The sequence below is a fragment of the Lygodium microphyllum genome, chromosome 29 (genome assembly GCF_053477565.2).
Source record: "Lygodium microphyllum isolate KBCC chromosome 29, Lygodium_microphyllum_v1.1.10, whole genome shotgun sequence".
Taxonomy (NCBI): Eukaryota; Viridiplantae; Streptophyta; class Polypodiopsida; order Schizaeales; family Lygodiaceae; genus Lygodium; species Lygodium microphyllum.
Window position 1 is genome coordinate 33,918,935 of NC_141163.1, and position 21,797 is coordinate 33,940,731.

At 40.4% G+C, this 21,797-nt stretch overlaps 1 protein-coding gene across 4 annotated transcripts in view; it reads right to left on the reverse strand.

The window, feature by feature from the left end:
• Positions 1 to 21,797, reverse strand: part of LOC148010515 (Haloacid dehalogenase-like hydrolase (HAD) superfamily protein) — a 59,119-nt gene that overhangs the window by 22,220 nt on the left and 15,102 nt on the right. The window contains exons 2-5 of one of the 4 annotated variants that reach the window (XM_087670999.1): positions 13,440 to 13,533; positions 12,955 to 12,999; positions 12,817 to 12,867; positions 12,677 to 12,751 (exon numbers count right to left, since the gene is read on the reverse strand). In XM_087670999.1, the coding sequence (XP_087527125.1) occupies positions 12,677 to 12,751; positions 12,817 to 12,867; positions 12,955 to 12,999; positions 13,440 to 13,533 (265 nt within the window). Of the gene's footprint in view, positions 1 to 12,676; positions 12,767 to 12,816; positions 12,868 to 12,954; positions 13,049 to 13,413; positions 13,534 to 21,797 lie in introns of all 4 variants that reach the window. The other 3 variants (XM_087670998.1, XM_087670997.1, XM_087670996.1) reach the window with 3 other exon arrangements.

Consider the following 21,797-nt stretch of genomic DNA (forward strand, 5'->3'; position numbering starts at 1 on the left):
TCAATTTATGAGACTGCTAGAGATAGTAAATGGTTTTGCAGATGCATTGTATGCAAGTCTTACAGCATATCTCATGGAGCTTGAGTTGCCTAAGGTGAAACTGATTGGATTTGCAAGTGATGGATGTATTGTAATGATTGGTTCTCAAAATGGCCTTGTGACTCAGTTTACGAGGGAAGTTCCCCATTTGGTAGGTGTGCATTGCATTGCACATAGAGAGGCACTAGCCGCCAAGGATGCATTGAAGCCATTTCCTATTTTTTAACTTTTGGAAAAGATTATTAAAAATTCATACAAGTGGGTTAGAAGCTCTTATAAATGCCATAAGGAGCTAAAAGAGCTTGCCAATGCCTTTGAGTTGCCTGTGCAAGAGGTTTTGAGAATGCATGATATTCGTTCGCTCTCACGAGGTGATGTTGCACTAAGATTTGTAAAACTTATGCTTGCCTTTTTGCATCTTTTGAAGTTAGAAAGTCACAAGTTATATGACTTTCTTACATCTTTCAAGATACAATTCTTTCTACACATTGTTGCAGATGTATTTCATTGTTTAAACATGCTTAATCTAAAATTCCAAAGCAAGAATGTTGATGTTACTTCCATTGGCATTGAGCTTGTAGTGACAATGGAGATACTGGAGACAAGGTTTCTTGGAGATGTATTTGGCATTGGAGCACAACAATTCACATCCTTTGTTGAAAAAGCCAATGATGGATATCTCCGCTATACATGTGATGCATATGGACAAGAAGTGCATGCTCTTCACAATCATTTATTGGGAGATAAGGATGCAAGTGGCAATCTAAACTCTTGGGAGAGTTGCATATCTATGGGTAGACAATTCATTGGAAAATTTATATCATCCTTGTGTCTACAATTCAAAGGCATAAAACTCTTTGAAGCAACAAAATTATTTAGTCCAAAAGACTATCCTATTCGAGTACAAGGCAATGTTTGCAATGGAAAGGATTTGGATGCCTATTTTGTTGGAAAATTTTGGGGACTTGGTTGATGTAAATGCATGTAACTTACAGTATGAGGATTTCATGATCCGATTAAAAAGGATTTGTCCAGGCATGAGTATGCACGAGGCATGGGCAATATGTGGAATTGATGAGCATTGGGAGAAATTGTATGGAGAAAAGAAGAAAATTTGGCAAGCTTGCCTAGTGATTGTTACAAGTGTTGTGGATTGTGAGAGGGGGTTTTCTCAAATGAATAGAATTAAGTCTCTTGAGAGAAATCACTTAACTTTGGAGACATTAAATATGTTGATGTTTTTATCCTACAATGGTGAGAAAAATCCTCGTGCTATGGATTGGGATGCCATGTACATTGCTTGGGATGGCTTGAAAGAGTATCGAAATCACAATGTGATGATATTTTTTTCATGGCTATGTTCTCAAAAGGCACTAGAAAAATTTTGTCTTTTCTAAAGAAAGGTAACCTTAAAGAACACCCTTCTTGTGACAATAGAGTCCTCACTTGCAAAAATAAAGATTGTTCTTGCTATTGCATGGAAGAATCTAGCAAGATATTCGAAGTAAACACAAAGGCCAAAAAGTTGCAACTCCAGTCAAAGCTGAATCAAGTAAAAAGAGAGAACCTGTCCAATATCCTGTCCAATAATGATTATGCCTTGAAGATCAAGAGTATTGTGAAAGCTCTTGGATCTATTAGTGTGATAGTTAATGATGATGACGTGCATGCATGCTTAGATGGACTTGGAGATGAATACAAGAGCTTCAGGTCATCTATGAAAGGGATGAGATCCCTGAATTTGCAGACTTGATTTCTATGCTGATACTTGAGAAGAAGAACCTTGGTTTGGATTCCTCTTATTCTTTAAAGCAAGAATAATTCTAAACAGGTGTTTTATTCTACTAGCACAGGTAGAGATCATGGCAGAGCCAAGGCCTTGGTCGTGATCAAGGTTATGACACATAGTAAAATATAAGAGAATAGTCCCGAGGAAGGGGGAGTCAAAGAGGGCAAGTTGCAGATTCTAATAGGCAACAGAATTCTGGTGATAGCAAGAAGTTTTGGCATTGTGGTCAAAAAGGCCACTTTTCTAAGCATTACTTAAAAAAGAAGGCTGAAATTAGAAATGGAAAAAAGCAATAGGGCAATAATACATCCGGCAACAAAAACAATGATGACACAAGTGAACAATTGTTTGTTACGCAGCACTTTAGGAATACTGTAACTATTGATGGTTTATCAAAGAATTATATATGGTATATAGATTCAGGTGCTAACCACATGACTTCTCATGGAGAGTGGCTTAGAGAGATGTGCAATCCAAAATCTTTGGGCTATGTGGAGACAGGGGATAATACAGCTCACCCCATTACTTATGTTGGAAATATTCCTTTGAGTATGCAGGATGGCAAAACTAAGTACTTAGTTGATGTGTTGCATGTACCAAATATTACAAAAAAACTTGGTTTCTATTGGTCAGATGATAGAACAGGGATTGCAAGTTCGGTTCACATCTGATTGTTATCATGTAGAAGATCTAAAAAATGATTGTAAGTTGATTGTAAAAGGGAAACGTGCTAGTAGATTGGTTACTCTTAATGTAAGTCTGCCTAAAATGGATATTGCCATGTTTGCACAAGGTTTAGATATAGTGACTAATATTGAAATTTGGCATAAGAGAATTAGTCATGTGAATGTGCAATGGTTTAAAGACGTACAATCAAAACTAATTGTGGATGGCTTGCCCAAGTTTAGGGTTGATGGGATGCATAAAGTATATGAAGCATATCAATTTGAAAAGCAAGCAAGGCATACATTTTCACATGAAAAACATGTATGTGAGAAACCACTTAAATTGGTACATTATGATGTGTGGGATCCTACAAGATTGCAATTTTTAGTTGCAAGTATTATGTTTCCTTCATTGATGATTATACTTGCAAAGTATGGGTTTATTTTATGCGTGAGAAAAGTGAGGTGTTTACTCACTTTAAAAGCTTTAAGGCTTTGGTTTAGAAGGAGACACAGTTTCATATTGAATGTCTAAGGTCAGATGGAGGGAAAGAATATCTCTCCAAATGGACATACTGCAAAGGTAGCTCATGCACTAATGTTAAAAATAACTATTGAGCTGAAGCGTTTGCTATTGCTGTATAAATTATAAACAAGATATCCATTGCTACTTTACATGGTATGATACCCGAAGAGAAGTTTACAGTAGAAAGCCAAATCTGTCCCATCTAAAAGTATTTGGATATATTGCTTATGTGCATATTCCTGATGAGTTGCGCAATAAATTGGATCCCAAAGTAGAAATATATATATTTGTGGAATATTCTCTTGAGTAGAAGGGATGTAGATGTTACAACCCTGTTACATGTGAGTTGAGAGTTAGCAAGGATGTTATTTTTTATGAGATGAGTAGCTGGTATAATATTGTGTGAAATACAATTGGGATTGATGAGCATGAGAGTGTGGTTGTGTAAAAAAAAGGTTAATAGTCACAGACATTGAGTACACTACAAGAGTCCTAGTCATGGTTCTGTTGATAGAATTTGGACTGGCATGCTGAGGTCACTGGTTACTCCACCGAGTACATCACAGATGTCAAAAAAAAATAAAGAGAAAGTTGGGGGCTCGCCTATTATGACAGGTGTATCATCAAATTTCTCTCATATTGATGATGATTCAGTTGGCTTTGAGCAAAGCTTGGATGAGAAGTTTGGGATTCCGTCTATTAAAACACTTGGTGTGCAGAAGGCACAAGAGGATGCTAAAGTAGTTGATAGTGATTTAGGTCCATACAAGTCAAGTAGAATAAAAAAGCCAACACTGCGATTGATATATGATAGCTATGTAACTCATCACTATGCATACATGGCTAAGGTTGTGCAAGATATGGAACCCACTTATTTTAAGGATGTAGTGGGTAATGAGTATTGGGATCGCACTATGGATAAAGAAATGGCTACACTTCTGAATAATGACACATGGGAGTTGATACCTTTACCTGAAGGCAAGAAAGCTATTGGCTGCAAATGGGTTTACAAAGTCAAAGCATAAGTTAGATGGATCTATTGAGCGCTATAAGCCACAACTGGTTGCCAAAGGCTCATTGTATTGATTACGAGGAGACTATTACTCGAGTGGCTACATCAAAAGGTTGGATCATGCATCAAATGGATATTAAGAATACCTTCTTGCAGGGGGAGTTATAAGAGGAAGTTTATATAGAGCAACCACTTAGTTATGTAAATGAGAATCATCCAGATTATGTATGCAAGCTTCATAAGGCCTTGTATGGGCTGAAGCAAGCACCCGGGGCATGGCATGACAGGATTGCAAAATACCTTGTCAGTATTGGATTTTGTAAAGCACAGGCTAATCACTCACTCTATGTCTATGAGAGTGATTTAAGTATTGTGATTATTACTATATATATGGATGATTTGATCATTGTGGGTGATAGTGAGAAAGAGATTGACCATGTAAAGGGTCTCCTCAAGACTGAATTTGAGATGAAAGATTTGGGAGAGCTACGTTATTTTCTTGGCATAGAGATAATCAAGACTCCTAAGGGTATATGGTTGTCACAAAGACAATATGCATTGGATATGTTAAAGAATTGTGGTATGGCTGATTGCAAGCCTGTTTCTATATCTTTGGATGTTAATGCTAAGCTTAGTACACACAATGGTAACTTCATTGAGGATGTCACTATGTATTGGAAGATTGTGGGCAGCCTTATCTATTTGATGATCACTAGGCCAGACCTAAACCACACAGTTGGTTTGGAGAGCCAATTTATGTAGCTTTCATGAAAGCCACATTTGGATGCAGTGCAATGCACATTGTGGGAGTGATACTGTTACTTAGTGCAACAAGAAACAACCGATAGTTACCTTGTCCAGTACAAAGGTAGAGTACAGAGGTGTTGCAATTATAGCATGTGAGATAGCTTGGTTTCACAAGCTACTTGGTGATTTGGAGATGCAAGTGGACAAGAAGGTTATCATCTATTGTGATAACCTTAGGAACATTTAATTGGCCAGGAACCCAATGTATCATGTGTGGACTGAAAAAAATAGAGATCCATTACTATTTATTCAGGAATGGGTTTCAGTAGGTGATATTAACTTGGTCTACATTAGCACAAAGAATCAAGTTGATGACATTTTCACCAAGGCCTTGGAAGCTGAGAAACTTTAACGCTTTAGGACTATGCTTGGAGTTCACGAGCTCATGCTAAGCTCGAGGGGGAGTGTTGAGATGCCGAGCTCTACATGAGCTGGCATCCACTACGTGCCTTGGTGATGTGACGGGATATTACTCACAGGCAGATTAGGTAACTGACATGAGGATACGCCAGCAATTCTACAATTAGACTATGCCCACATAGTCCACCCTTGGTTATGTTTTATCATGTTGCAGACTTAGGTCTTTTGTGTGAAGGAAGAAGAAGAAAGAAGAAGAAGATTTCAGCCCTATCTCTCTGTATACTCAAGTATCCATTGCTTTTTTGTGTGTACTCTTGGTTTCTTCACCTCTCTCCCCTCTTGTCTGTTTTCGTATGCATGTCCCAAATCACATTGGCTTTAGTAGCCATCCAATGATTGTCCTTAATCAAGAGGTGATACACCTGGTGAGTTGAAGCCTTGTCAAGACTAAGACGGCTAGCAAGATCCCAACTGTGCCAAGGGAAATCAAAGTCAAAGTGTAGGAAAAGGCTACACATAGTAAGCATACTAGAGACTAGAGTCACTAAACAATCTTAACTTTTAACACAAGAATCCAAGATCCATTATTCGCATTGCACAACTTTACATTGTTATCAGTTTTGAAGGCCACAACCCAAAATAACTTAACAATATTTTCAAGCAAAACAGTCCACATATTACATATCACATAAAAAAGGGAAGTGTACATGGAAAGAGGATTTATTGTTGCTTTGTAGATTTTCAAAAAGCTTTTGACACCATATCATATGTCAAACTCATGAGGAGGTTGCACGATATTGGACTGCTAGATCAATACACATGCTACTGATGCAAACAATATTGTACTCATCTCAAGCTCACTCAAGGGTCTACCATAGCACACAAATGCCTTGTAGACATTTTGCAAGTCTAGAGATATTTCAATGAAGCTTGACAAACCAAGATTAGGGAGTTTCAACGCCATATATACCCTCAAGTGAGTAAGTCACAGCACAATTTTACTTTTTACTAGAACCTATAGAGATGGTAGATCAATCTATGTATGTGTATGTGTGTGTATATACATATATAAAGGGCCACAATCCTCCATCCGAGAAACTACTCCAGCTAGACTAGCACTAGGTTTTGCAACATTGGGTGTAGTTGACAGAGAGTGCACAGACATATAGTTTCGAGAGCCATGCACTACTTACACCATTCCACATATGTGAATGGGGGCCAAAGCCAAGTAACTCGATAATGTGGCAGCCATGCATGAGAGTTACTAAGGATTATTAAACTAATCACAAAATGGGTCGTGCCAATATTGGGAGGATAATCGGTTTGCATCATCGAAACAAAACTCCAAAGGTCTAATCCTAAATTGGAAAACCATTTTGGAATGGTGCTTACACACTCCCACGTTGAATTCTATCTAGAATAATCATTCCACTTTACCAAGTATTCTTGGTAAATATTACTTGTTTGTCTACAACAAACCACTAAAATTCTTTCGGATTCGTATGGAAGCGATTGTTTATCAAAGAGTTCCACTATCTAACTCCCTAAGATGAGATTATCTATATGAACTAGTTCCTTTTTAACTTACATGGAACATTGGATGGATCTTACTTATGGCAGGCAACAAGTGGAGCTTGTAAGCCATCTATCCTATTTTCTTAAATTTTATGAATGCACCACAATACGTAAGTGATAATTTTGCACATTGTCCCATTTTGATGTTTTAGACTGCTCAAGCACCCTAAGATAAACTTGATCTTCTTCATCAAAAACAAGAGGTGTTTTATGTGGATCACCATCAGCTCTCCTACGCCTTCCTAATGCAGCTTTGTGCAAGTTTAGCATTCCATTTATAAGTTCTCTAAATGATATTTGGTTGCTTAAACTTTTTCCTTCTACAATCCAATTAGTCTTCTATGTACTTAAATCTGTTTACAGAAGATCCGTCGTAGTATCACAACTCTCTAAATGTAAAAAAAAAGGGTCCATATTTTTCTAGCTAAAGGGCAGGAAATAAATCTGTGAGGAGAGTATTCCACACTGGAAATGCAAAAAAAAAAAATTGTCATTGAGATCTAGCACTTCGAAAGAGCCGAGGCAAGGGGAAGTCCACCAATCAACACTCGACCTTACTTTTGAACAAAGTCTTGTTTAGCCAACCTTCCATCACAGTCAATCCTGCCAAGGACGATCAGAATCAAGGGCGGGAAAGGGCTGCCTATACTACAATACTATCAAAATTTGGCCCCATAAGTCAGGATATCTGCAAGGGATGCGAAAAAGCCTCCTAGCTATGGGGAAAGACATCAATACATTGCAGTGCACCAAACTAGCATCAGCAATAGAGCAAGCCCAAATGTAATTCCTTATGAAAGGAGTTTGCAGCCAAGTGATCCTTTGTTAAATACCGATGCACCTTCTAAAGAACTAACTTCCATGAGCATACCAAGTGAGTCACCAGAAAAGAGGAAGATGTTGAGAAATGAATGTGCCACCACAAGCCATGAATGCTTGTATTACCATGCACAAGTTGCAGGTCCTCTAGAAAAAATAGACAATAAAGAACCACAGGTGATGATTAGTATATACTGTAAAAAGTGGCCAATGAAGATCCACCATTTGAGTCTCAAAATCCAAAATAGCCCCACCACCCATGTTTTTCAAGATGCAAACATGGCTTCAAGAAATACATGCATGCAAGGAGTCCTTTTTTCATAACATGAAACGGATGTGCCTGGAAAGATCATTCAAGGTAGTGGTAGTTCAAGCAAAAAAATAAGCAAGCATGGATAGAATGATAGTCTGTGGCACTTTGAGATGAATACGAAATGGCCACGCCTGAGATTTCCAAAATAAACAAACTTAGTCTCCAATATGTGAAATCCATTTTAGCAAGTGTTTTGGCTAAATATAAACCCAAGGGATACCCTAGATGCCTAGTGACATTGCCATGGAGTATTATTGTGCCCTATTATCCCAAGGACTGCAAATTCAATTCAATGTAGTTGATAAGGGAGGATTTCGCAGCATTAACCATTCAACCCTCTGCATGCTAATGTCTAACCATGTTCTCTTCGGAAGGAGATGTAAGGAGATGTGCAGAAATGCTCTAAACATAGAAAACACCAAACCAATCGTATGACAAAGCACAAATTGATAAACACAAAACACAATTAGGGTTAGGGTAACTCAAAGACAGTGAACACAATGAATAATGAAGGGAATGACGACTGAATATGCAGTACTCATGTAGCAAACACACTATGCAGTGAATCTTGAACCTCGAACTCTAGTATCTTTGGGATCAAGGCAAAGGTTATGAGCTGGAGAGCGTGTCAAACTCTGAAATGGATCCCAAAACATAGCAAGGCAGCCTCTGTGTGTCAAACAATAGCAAACACAGCCAGAGAGGCTCGATCTAATATAGACAAGTAGTGAGAAGAGAGAAAAATAAAAAATGCAAGTACCTGAGGAGAGAGGGAATTTGGACAACTGCTAGAAACAACACACAATTGTATGGGAAGTGTAGCCGACAGCTGGAGGAGAGAGAAACTAAGCAAACATAGATTTTAGATTATGGCAACAATGGCAAACTAATGGCGACAGGTCCAGCTGATAATATCAGAAGAAAATGGGAGCTTCAAACAGTAGGCAACAACTCTAGGATACTAGGTGACAGTCCTAGATGCAAGCAACATCTCACAACTGCAAACGACAGCTTAGGGCTGCAAGTGACAGCTCATGGGTGGAGACGAAGGTTGGGATTAGGCACCAAATGATAGCATATAGCAAGGGGAAGGTCTGACCACGATGTCCTTCACGAACGGGGTGTGGGTGGTAGAGATACAGCTCTTGATATTAGCACTCTAGACAACTCATATGTGAGTCTATGCCGAGCATGGCTAGGTTATTTATGCATTTTATTATGGTTATTATGATGCTTATTTGGGGCATTTTATACTAGCCAACTTGCCCCTATTTTGGTATATTTTTCTTCTTTATATACCCGGCTCCAGGTTTTGTGGAGAGAGGGAGCCGGTGCCAATGCCTAGAAACATGTCTAGAAACATCCTAGCTTGCCTTTGCTAGATCTAGTATGGCTGGAGAGACTTCAGATTACCATGGAGACAACTAAACTGATTGTTTCTAGACATGTTTAGTTGTGGAGACTGAAGCAATGTGGAAGTATTCGAAGTCATCTAACCCTTTTGTTGTTCTCGCTTCTGCGGATGAGCTTTCCAATCAAAGTCCTAGGTATCTCAAAAAAAACTTGGCTCTAATACCATGTGAAGAAATGCTCTAAATGCATAAAACACAAAACCAATCGTACAACAAAGCACAAACTGATAAACACAGAACAAATCAGGGTTAGGGTAACTAAAAGACAGTGAACACAATGAATAATAGTGTGAATGACTATTGAATATACAGTACTCATGCAACAAACACACTATGCATGGAATCTTGAACCTCAAACTCTGGTATCTCTAGGATCAAGGCAGAGGTTATGAGCTGGAGAGCGTGTCGAACTCCGAAACTAATCTCAAAATACAGCAAGACAACCTCCGTGTATCAAACAATGGCAAACACAACCAGAGAGGCTAGATTTGATATAGACAAGCAGTGAGGAGAGAGAAAAACCAAAAACGCAAGTACTTGAGGAGAAAAAAATGGGCAACAACTAGAAACAGTAGACAACTATGCAAGAAGTGTATGCAACAATTGGAGAAGAGAGAAACTCAGCAAATGCAAATTTTGGATGATGGCAACAGTGTTAGACTAATGGCGGCAGGTCGAACTAATGATGTCAAACAAACGCAAGCTTCAAATAGTAAGTGACAGCTCCTAGATGCAGGCGATACTTCACAGGTGGAGACGAAGGCTGGAATCAAGCACCACATGATAGCATATAGCAAGGGGAAGGTCTAATCATGATGTCCTCCACGAGTGGGGTGTGGGCAGCAGAGATACAGCTCTTAAAACCTGCAAAAATGAGATTGAGAGACAGTGGTGGACAGCATGCGTATTCACAGAAAGTTTGGGGCACCCAAATTAAGGTTGCATGTGGGACACTAACTCTCTAGGATCACGTGTTTTTTTTAAATAATAAGGTTTATTCATTAATTAAGTGTGTTTTGGGGCTGTTTAAGTTAGGCTAATGCATTTTTAGCTTAACGGGAGATGCATGCAAACCCCAAAAGAATTTGAGACTGGCAAGAATTGTCTTGCAAATTTTCAGTCAAAGTTTTCAATTTAGCCTACTGATAAGATTTCAACTGAAACTGTTGAATAAGCTCAGTAAATCTTGTGGGCAATGGAAGTAGAAATGCATCATGCATGGATTCCAGAATCAAGGAGTAAGGAATGAAGATTTTTCTATGATGGATGCAACCTAAAGAGAGACCATTGATCATGATGAAAACAAAACTGGTCAGAAGGAAAACCATCAGTGCTACACCTTCGGTTACAAAGACCTCTTGCAAGCAGTGACATGTCTTCAAAGACTATGGGAGCTCCCATAGCAAAGATGCCCTAATCTCACATTCACATCCTCCAAACAGTCTGTAGTGAAAGGAGATACTTGTGGCACAAATGTGCACTTTGGATAAGCCTTCATGGGATGAGGATACACACTTCCACCTTTAACTACAGCCTCCACTGTTCTCACTTGCTATCCAGCCATCCAGAGATGAACCACGTGATCAAGATGGACATTGTGAGATCAGATGCTGAGAGGACTTTTGAATTGTGCCCACTAGCTTGGTGACACCTCCTCAAGCACTCAAACATCCTCCAAAAGCTAGCAGCAAAAGTTGGCTCAGATGTGCACTTGGATGAACCTTCATAGAATGAGGATAGACACACTTCCACTGTTTCACTACAGCCTTGATTGTCCTCGTATGCGACTCAGCCATCCAGGCTGAAGCAAGTGATCAGGATAGACTTTTGTGAGATAAGATGTGGAGAAGACTGGCATGACCCCTGCACAACAGCATGGAAGGAAGATGACCAATATCAGACATATTTCCTGCAGCTTTTACAGAATGGCTCCATTGTGTGCCCAGCAGACATGGATGCACACCTTTCACACATATTTGCATGAAAGAGCTTAAATATTGCAACCATAAGAGCTACAAATTGCCCTTCCAGATTAGAAAAGGGCTCAAAAGTGGCATTATACCAGTATTCACAACTCCCTTCAGAGAGCTTCAATTTTGAGATTATTAGACCATACAAATCATGTTTGGAAACAACAAACTTTAGTCCCCTTGGTACTGAATCTGTTTATATAGCATAACACTGATTGTGTGTTAACTCCATGTCAAATCTTACAACCATTTGAATTTCAGAGAATATCAAAACAGCTCTCCATTCCTTTGTAAAAGCTCCAGGTTGGTTTTGCATTTGTTGTTATTTGGGCACATTTCAATGTCTTGAATCTTTCTGATGTCCATTGCGAAGGCATAAAAAGGGTTGCATCATATTTTCCTCTCCATGAATTTCTTGCTTCAGCTCATTGTGAATCCTGCAATTGGACACAATGTGCTAATGAAACTCGGATAAGCACTGATGCTTTCTAGGACTACTAACTGTTACATCTGCATCCAGCTGGGCACTAGCAGCATTGGTTGTAGTGATCATAAAGTGACCTAGTGCAAATACACTGGGGCACTTTAGGGTTAGGGCAGTTAGCACTCAAGGCCCATTTGAGCACATCACTGTGTGCTCACCACTCTTGGACTTAGGCCCTTAGGCAGACACATCTGTACACTAGGACAGTGTGGGCTGGTGGTATGGGATGCCAGCTCTTGGGACATGGCTGTGGCCTGGTATGCTTCTCGCTCCCCGGCTCGGGAGTGAGCCCATTCTGCTCTATGTCTAGGAGGTGAGTCTGATATTCCATTCCCTTGATGTTCTATGTCATGGGTATGGCTTGGGTCATGTCACATGTGCAGCTTGGGTCCTAGGAGGACATTTCACTAACGATTTGTTTTGCATTCTATCCTACACTACAAAAGGATGTAGATAATCTTCTTCGTGGAGATGCATAGATGCAAAGATGTGCATAATTGACTTGTTCACCCAAAAGACCTTGGCACCTTGAGACGTTGGGCCAAATCGTGGTGCTAAAGCAAAACAGAGATTAATCACAGATAGGATGAGGGAGATTCTAGAATTCAACTTCCCTCACACTTCAAATCTTAGCTTCCATGCAGCAGATGAAGCTTTGAACAATCATATCCAAAGCCAATGAGGGCATCATCACAAAGTTAGGCTAAGATTGACAGACCCTACATAAACTTAGTATGCATTGATGTATTACCTTTTGACTACCTTGTGGCCTACTAGACACTTGGGTACAAAAATCATTCATTTCTTTCATAAACACATCAGTCATCCATGTTTGTGGGTGCACAAAACAAAGAAAGCCTAGTCTGTTCACAAATACATGTATGTAAATGGATGTCTGAATATACCTTCCCAAGTAAGTTGGTGAGACAAAATACAACAGAGCTTTTTGTTGCAGCGGAACAAATTGCAAGCTTCAATCCCTGCCACATCACATGTAAAGACATACAGCCACTGATAATGTGCAATATTTTTAAAACTCTGATACCTTTGCTTGAGCCTCATCCATCAATTGCAAAACGCCTGGTCTTGGCTTTACCTGTTGCAAAGCAGATGGAAAAATGAAGATCTGGAGACTGATGTATTTGATATAATACAGAAATAATGTACGTGCAGAAAAACTTACTGTTCCAGATGAGATGATCTCCTTGTATTTCTCTGTTTTCCAGTCCTGAATAACAACATCCAAACTACAAATTGAATATAGGCTTCCAGAAAAGCTGCAAATTTGTGTTTTTCACCCACAGTCATGCAAAAGCTGAGCTTTGGGATAACAAGTGAGCATAAACTCCAGACACAACCTATTCACTAACCATGAGTGATTTAATTATGTTCAAAATGTATGCACTTACGGCTTTGAATGTTACCCAACACAGAAGATGACAATATGGCAAAGACAATCTGTCTATATTTAACAGAATTTCTTCACTTTAGATTGTGGAAAGTAGAAAATCGTAAAAGTTCACACACACAATCTAATGTGCAAAATAGAGGTTTCTATAGAAGCAAAGAGCAGTTGAAGATGTAGAAGAATATTGTAACTTGCATGCAGATTAATTTTTGGAGAAAATGCTAGAGGCTTGACCTTTTGTTGAGTGCCAGCTGAACTACCTGAAGTGTATCAATAAGCTGTTCCTTGTCAGAATCGCTTTCTGGAGGTGCTGTGAGCAAATCTGTTGAAGGCCAGCCATATGTCTTAAAGTACCTGCAAAACAGTTGGCTTTAATAGTAGTCTACACTTGGCACAAATCAGACTTTCATAATCTGAGATACGCAGAGATGAGCTTATCAAACATTGGTAATTTGATGGATGTCAATTTCTCAACTGTTCACAATCCTGATCTTAATTTCCTGATGCATTAGTCATTTAGGGAACAGAAGGTGAATTTACTTAAAATTAGGTGTCCACCTTATTTCTGATTGTCCACACATAAGTGCATTCATGTTATATGCTGCTAGCCTCCTTTGGCTAGGCAACCATCTCATTAGTAGTCATTGTGTTATTGTGCCCAGCCAATGCCCCAAGTAACTAGGGTTGATCTAGTTTTGGTCTATTGCGCCTATAGTAAGAGGCACCCTTATTCAACATAGTAATTTGCAAAGGCTTCCTTGCTAGTTGGTCACCTGATACTATAGTACCAATCCTTAAAGTTGGAGGTCCTTTGATTGCCACACCCGTTCCCATTTGTGCACCACCCATCCCATTGTTCTATCCCATCCCCCACCATCTCCTCTAGTGGTTTCTTCATATCCCCCATCCCTTTCATAGGGGGGACAATATTGAAGATGTGATTGTGGATTCCCTAACCCTTTGTGTTTAAAGGGGGATTCACAAGATCCTGAGAAGATTCTTCAAGGATTGCAATATTCTACAAGCCTTTCCTTCATGTATGACACCAAAAGTCATTTTCCAAGGGGTTCCATGAGCGAGATCTGTCCTAGGTGCCCCATTGGCAACTGTCCACAACTTCTACTAGTGTTCCCCACTACCTAGGCTAGAATTATTTGTCACCTCAACTCGCATTCAACTTAATCTCACACATGTGCACGACACTTCTTTCCAACTTAAGCACCCCCCAAGCATTAGGTGTAAAATTCATGTATTTGTGACACGTGACACAATATGAAATGCTTTTTGGAAGCCCATTTGCCTCGGGGAGTCCTTTAGTTTGGAAGGAGAATGGAGCTTGTATAGTCCCCTCTCCTACCAACCCGTCATGAGAATGGCTTTTGAAGTGGCATTGTCAACAAATACAGCCTGCATGGTGGTGAAAACAACCTGAGTATCGAGTCTTGTAAGGCCATGAACTATGCAAAGATGGAAGCCCAAGTTTGGGACACGTATGACTTCCAAAACGGGGCTCGAAGATGGATGGCTAGGCAATAAAGCCAAGGTGCCAACACCATAAATAAGCATAGATGAAATGTCACCTACAATGATTGTACCCTCAGATGAATGGATACCTTGGACCCAACCTCCTCGTGGAGTTGTATGACTTGATGCACTGCTGTTGATGGCCAAAGCCTGTTAGAGGATGAGGTAGTCGAAGAAGGCTCCTCCATCTCATGGATGTGAAGAAACATTGATTAATGTGAAATAGTAGGTGTAGATTGAGAAGTAGAGGTAAGAGTGTTTGATGTAGTTCCTTCCTATGCTCCCAAATGAAGGTGAGGGTACTTCTTCTGGCACTTCTCCTTGGGGTGCGAGGTCTTCCCACATTGTGGACACTTAGGATAGCCTTTGTGCTTCCCCTTGGAATCAATGTTAGAGTGTAAAGATGACTCCAATTTCTTGGACTTCTTCTTCCGGCTTGTCCTCTACCTAAAGATGATGTTGCAAAGGAACACCTCTATGCTCTAGCTTTACCATAAATTAGAATCTCTCTCTTGGGGATGCGCATCTTGCTCCATCAAGACTAGCTCCTTCCAAATGATAGTATCCCTCGTACAAGAGGTGAGAAGATTGTTGTAGAACATGTCATATTTGGTGACAGGAGATGTGAGAGAGGTGTCACAGCAAGGTCCTCCAAAGACACGATCTTACCAAGGGATGCAAGCTCATCTCTAATCTTCTTCATCTTGTTGATGTGACCCTTCATCATAGGGGAATTTGTGATAGCGATTTGTTGAAGCTTCAACTCGAGGGTGATGTGATGCCCGAATGTTTGGACCTAGTAAAGAGATGCCAATCTCTTCTAGACCTCCTCCACACTTGTGCAGATACGTCTTATATGTATGAGCACAGAATCTGTACAACTTAAAAAGAGAAAATGGTGGGCTTTGGCATTAAGCCCATGAGGCTAGTAAGTTTGTAGTTGCTCCAACATGGGAATCCATGATAGGTTGGGGAATTGGGGGGTGTCACAAAATCCCATAGGTCAAAATTGTCGAGGATGCACTTGACTTTGCATAACCATAGAGGGTAGTTCATCTCATCCAACTTTTCTGAAGGCAGGAAAGAGGGTACGATAAGCACCTGCATTAGGAGTGCCATAATAGCCAATCGTGGAGTGGTGGCCACATTGTCAAACCACCCAAATTTCAGGCCCTGCAATTGTGAATTGCTCTACATTGTGCATCAGCTGCTGTGAATTGTCCCAAAACTGAGCTCTTCACCTTCAAATCTGCCCCGAATGGCTTCACACAGCCTTGCATGGCTCTCTACATGGTTGCATGGCAAGTGGCAAATCTGCCCATGCAAAACTCAGCCTCTAGACTAAGTTTTCAGCCAATATTAATTCAATAAATTGAAAAATATATAGCCCTGCCCAAACTTTGGCCATTGCACAGCCCCAGTTTTAACCTTAGTCTAAGACATTAAATCATTTAATTCCCTAAACCCTTGGCCCCTTTCCTTCATCATCAAGCCACCATCCCGTACCGTTTGCATGTCCATCTCATGGTCCTTAGTCCCTATTGTTCTTTCTTGGCAGGTTACAGTGCCTTCAATAGCTCCTTGTTATTGTCTCTCAACTAGGTCAAAGGCTGCTTGGCTCACCTATTCCCAATTGGACTTTTTTAGAGTGATCCATTCGAGGCCTCTCCACTCCCATTGGCCTATTGGATTCTTGTCGGATCACACCATCGAATTGGGCCATTGGATCACGCTTTGATCTAGAGAGGGGGTCTTACTTCTTGACTGAGATTTATCATCAATGGATTTCACATCAATGGCGCTTCTCTTGCTACCCTAGGATCTGTTTGATCTTCTTTGTTCTTCTACCACATCCAAGATCTAAGAGGTATTAGAGAAAAGAAGGGAAATGGATGTGAGAAATGTCAAGGAATTTCAGTGGGTTAGGGGAGTTTGGGACTATGTCAAGGTTGGCAAATGGTTGTCTCCATCGAAGTTGGGCTAGATCGGGAAAGTTATCGTTGGGGAAATGGGAGAAAGTAGTTTTTAACTCTGGAGTTACTGCCCAAAGAAAGTAGATCACTTGTAAGGGTGTTCAATTGGATTACTTATTGGGGCAGGACTTCCACTGTCATGAGGATATGTATTTTTGAAACCTCACTTAACATGTGGATTAATTTTTAATCACATGATTAAGTAAATGATGCACATGTGAGGTGCAACTGGGGTTGAAGTAAAATGAAAAGCCCGGGACCGGAAGAAATGATGGGATGTCAAAGGCAAAAGTTGCTATAAGTTATGCCACATAGGTACTTGGTGATATCTGGTGCCAGTTTTTGACCTAGGTCATCCATTTGGCCATAAGTGTTAGTTGGTGACACTAGAGAAGTGGCGTTTAATGGTACCTAACTCCAATCTGATAGTCAAAGATGGCACAGAGACACTCGGGAATGGAAGTTGCCTAGCCAATTTAATTACTGGCTAGTCAGATTATTTTTCAGGGCACCGAAATAATTATTAGATTAATTTTTAATATTTAAAGGCTGAAAATTAATATTCAATTATGAAAAATGCTGGAAAAACCATTTAGGAAGGCTGCCACTTGTTAAAAATGCCCATGCAAGACTGAAAAACGTCTTTAGAGGCTGGGGAGAGACATTTTTATAAATTCATCCTGCAAGAGAGAGGGAGAGGAAGCTACTGGTCTGATTTGCAGCCATTGGATGACCTTTTGAGGCAGCCAGGGGCAAAAGAAGACCAATCAACAGCAAGAGACAGCATCTACAGGCTGTTGAGGCAAGGCAGCAACACTTTTCCTCTCATCTCCCAACCATTTCATAGCCTTGCTCTGAAGATTTCACTATTTGGACCCTTGGAGGCTAAGAAATTGCAAATTTCTCCGCTGTAAACCCTATTTTACAGCAAAAATTAGGGTTTAGCAGCAGCCTTGGAAAGTGTGCCAGAAATTGGAAGCTCCAAAATAGTGGCGTTTAATGGTACCTAACGCCAATCTGATGGTCAAAGATGGCACATAGACACTCGGGAATGGAAGTTGCCTAGCCAATTTAATTATTGGCTGGTCATATTATTTTTCAGGGCAACGAAATAATTATTAGATTAATTGTCAATATTTAAAGGCTGAAAATTGATATTTAATTATGGAAAATGCTAGAAAAACCATTTGGGAAGGCTGCTAATTGTCAAAAATGCCCATGAAGATTGAAAAACGTCTTTAGAGACTAGGAATAGGCATTTTTATAAATTCAGTCTGCAAGACAAAGGAAGGGGAGACTGTTGGTCTGATTTGCAGCCATTGGAGGACCTTCTGAGGCAGCCAGGGGCAAAAGAATACCAATCAACAGCAAGAGACAGCATCTAAAGGCTGTTGAGGCAGAGCAGCAGCACTTTTCCTCTCATCTCCCAGCCATTTCACAGTGTTGCTCCGAAGATCTCAGTATTTGGACCCTTGGAGGCTAAGAAATTGCAAATTTCTCCATTGTAAACCCTAATTTACAACAGAAATTAGGATTTAGCAGCAGCCTTGGAAGCGTGCCAAAAATTGGAAGCTCCAAGACTTGGATTTAACAAGGCTGAAGGTGAATTTCAGTTGAATTTAGGTGGAGGACTAGCCAGCCATTGAATTTGGGGCATTTCTATCATCTATGAAGTGGGTAAAGGCCAATTAAGTGCCCGAATCAAGGGACAAAATAGATTGAAGACTTTCTGGTCACTTTGGACAGCAAGGGGAGTTGAAATACCAAAAGGAATTGGGAGAATCCCATTGTAAATCAACTTTTTCTTCAATAAAGCTAAAGAAATACCAGAAGGGGCGCCAAATTTGGGGCCCATCGAGTGTGTATTGTCCAAGATCAATAGGTAAATTTGTATTTTCAGATTTGCATTTATTGTTTGCTACTGTAATTAAGTTGTAATCAGGGATTTACCACCCTATCCGAGGAGGAAGGCTGGTTTCATCCACTCATTTGAAAGGACCTTGCCAAGCACAAGTCAACCTGTTGCAATGTTTCAAGGATTTGCTAGAGTAGAAAAGAACTAAATCATCATTTATGAAGGTTGGTTTACGAAGATGTGGATCATGCCAAGCCTTCCTACATATTGTTGAGCCATGGCCAATGCTTTGGCTACTGCATTCTAGTTTCTTCCGGAAGAGTGAGGCGAGAAGGATAGATTAGAGGAGTCACATGTGAAGATTCGAGGACTTTTGTAGTCTCAAGTTCAAACAGCAAGATGGCCTCAAATCCAAAAGTGAGCTGAAAAGGGCTTGCTGAGGTTGTTTCCTTAAATGTAGTTTGATATCTCAGGTGATCAAGAAGCTATGGCATGTCTTTAGCAAAAGCCTATATAGCACCTTGGTGGTGCTTTCAGCCTACTTGTTTGTTAAGGAATAGTAACATAAGATTTTCTATGAAAAACATTGCACTTTGCAAGGATCAATAAGGCATCATAGAATAACAACATCAGCTACTATTGCTTAACCATGCTACTATCAAACATTTGATGAAAGTTTCTAGTCGATATAACCAAAACATAATACATAAAAAGAATCCAAAACTACTACCACAACCTCATGGAATGCTTCCATTACCAAAATGTCACAAATTTTCAAAACAACCATAGTAAAGCATTGACCGAGCATAAACCATGGCTGAACTATCAATGGCATCATATAACACACCATTGTCCACATAAGAACCAGCTGAATACCACTAAGAAGTCATGCAAATGTATAGTCCCAGAGCCATGGTAAAAACGATATCCATATGCATACCAATTGCAGTGACTAGTACACTGAATAGTGATCCCATGGTAGACATACCGTCAACAAAAATACCTTGGATGCATGTTGAATACATCCAAGATCCACTATACACTAGAGCTGTCCATCACTTCAAAAGTAGAACTGCTACCTCCCCCTTAGGCATCAAGCAATGGTATGGACCCTTGCTCTATTGAACCTAACTAAGCCCGCCAATCTAAGGTCAGCTCCAACATAAAGCATCAAGGTAAAGCTACAACAACTATGGATGGTCTATCAAGTCACACACTTCCATCTATTCAACATCCATTACTAAATAATTCTATGAACTTCACCAAATACCTTATAAAAACTTTAGCTCTAATCTTTATTTTCTTACATGCCAAAATCTACTCAGGTACCAAAATCTCATCCAGCTCCTCAACCTCAAGCTGAATTTCAACTAATATATTCTCTAGCACATCACCATAAAAAGGCCTCAATAAGCTCATATGAAAGGCATTATGTATCTGTCAATGTGGAGGCAATTTCAACCTATATGCAACATCACTAATCTTCTCCAACACCTAAAAGGGCCCATAGTAACGCATATTCAATGTTGGATACAATCTCTCTCTGCATTTCATCTTTTCAACCTTGCCTTTTCAAAACCCAACAAAACATAATCGCCTTTTGTAAATTGCAAAGGACATCTATAGCAATTGATTGCCCTCTTTTGCTTCTCTTTTCTTGCCACCTTCGACAACCTCAAGTGGAGCCTTACCAGTGGAGCTATGCATTGTATTGTTCTAACCCAAACTCAATCAAAGACAAGTACTCCTCCCACTGTGTCTTATGCTTTGAATTAGCTTTTGGATGGAAGATAAAAACAATTTTAGCATAGTATCCATATGTGGGTTCTTCTATGCCTCTTAATGCTGGTGACTAGCAAGAAGATGAAGAATATGATGACCAATTCAAGGATCGTTGGAGAATAACAGCTGATATCTTTGCCCAATTGGCAAAATATCCTATGTTTACTTGATTGTTGAATTTATGAAAGGACAGAAAAGGCAAGAAGAGGAAGGTGTCTTAGCAATATGTACTGAAAGAAGAGCCTATGCAGCCTCATGATGTTCCGAATGTAGCCAATGAGCAAAGCAATTGGTGCCGATGGGGCAATTAATGCAAATGCAAGGCCAACTTGGAAGTGCGAATCCAATGGGTTATGGACAGCAAGGCATACATGCTAATGTGGGTCAACCAAGGTACTTTGGAGGTGGATCAATTTTCCAAACAATGGCTGGGAATACTTCAGCCATGGAAATGCTCAGACCAAATGTACATGGTATGTAGCCACCTACGTAGGGCATGCGAGGCCCAATGTACCTAGGCATGGCAAGTAGAATGCAAAACCCAATCTATAGCAATGTTGGTATGACCAACTTGTTGGGTATTTCACTCGCGCCTCACTTACGCCTACGCTCACATAGGAGTGTCGTTGATCAGTAGGACACTCATGCACTTTTTACTCTCGGTAAAAGAGGTTCTTTCCCCCAGACTTATGGTATTATTTCGTATGTGCTTATGGCACACACTTATGGGCACTTACCGTGTTCGGGTGTGAACACCCCCTACAACCCTAAGGTTTAAGGGTTGTACCTTGTACTTCCAGTTTGCACTCTTTCAGTCTATTGCATTGGGTGTCGTGCTTCACTCTCTACTATCTACTAGTTTTTTGTGCTGAGCTTCGATCCTATCCTCTCTCACATTTGGTATCAGAGCATTGGCTCTGCTCTGCTCTGCTCAACTCAGGTTCTGCCCAACTCTGCTCAGCCTCCACGAGCTTCTTGCTCAGTCCAACTCTACCTTGGCTCTGTTTAGTCTCTGCAGCAGCTCCTGCCCTTTCCCTGCTCGCCAGCACTAGTGTTGCCCGTCTCCAGCAGCTCCTCGCCCAACGCCACTACCCCGCCTACCCTCTGGCCATCGTACCTGTCACCTGTAGTGCCCCCCCAGCCACCAATCAACCCGCCGGACACCTACCTGATGTCTCTCCACCAGACATCCCGTCAAACTCGTCCTTTCTGCCACACGCCAGTCGCTGCGCCCATAAATTGCCACGAGCCGTCCATTTGTCTGAAATCGCCTGCGAAAGCATCCGCCTTTTCCACGGCTACCATCTGGCCCCAAAGCCACCTGTCAGCACCACACGTCAGGTTAGAAGGGTGGTCAGTGACAGCTCATCATTTCAAGGTTTTTTTTTTTTCATTTTTTAAACCAGAATTAATTTCTAGAAGAGGGGGTTCCTACGCAGCAGACACAAATTCAGGAAACCTATCTGGGACACATTGAATGCAAT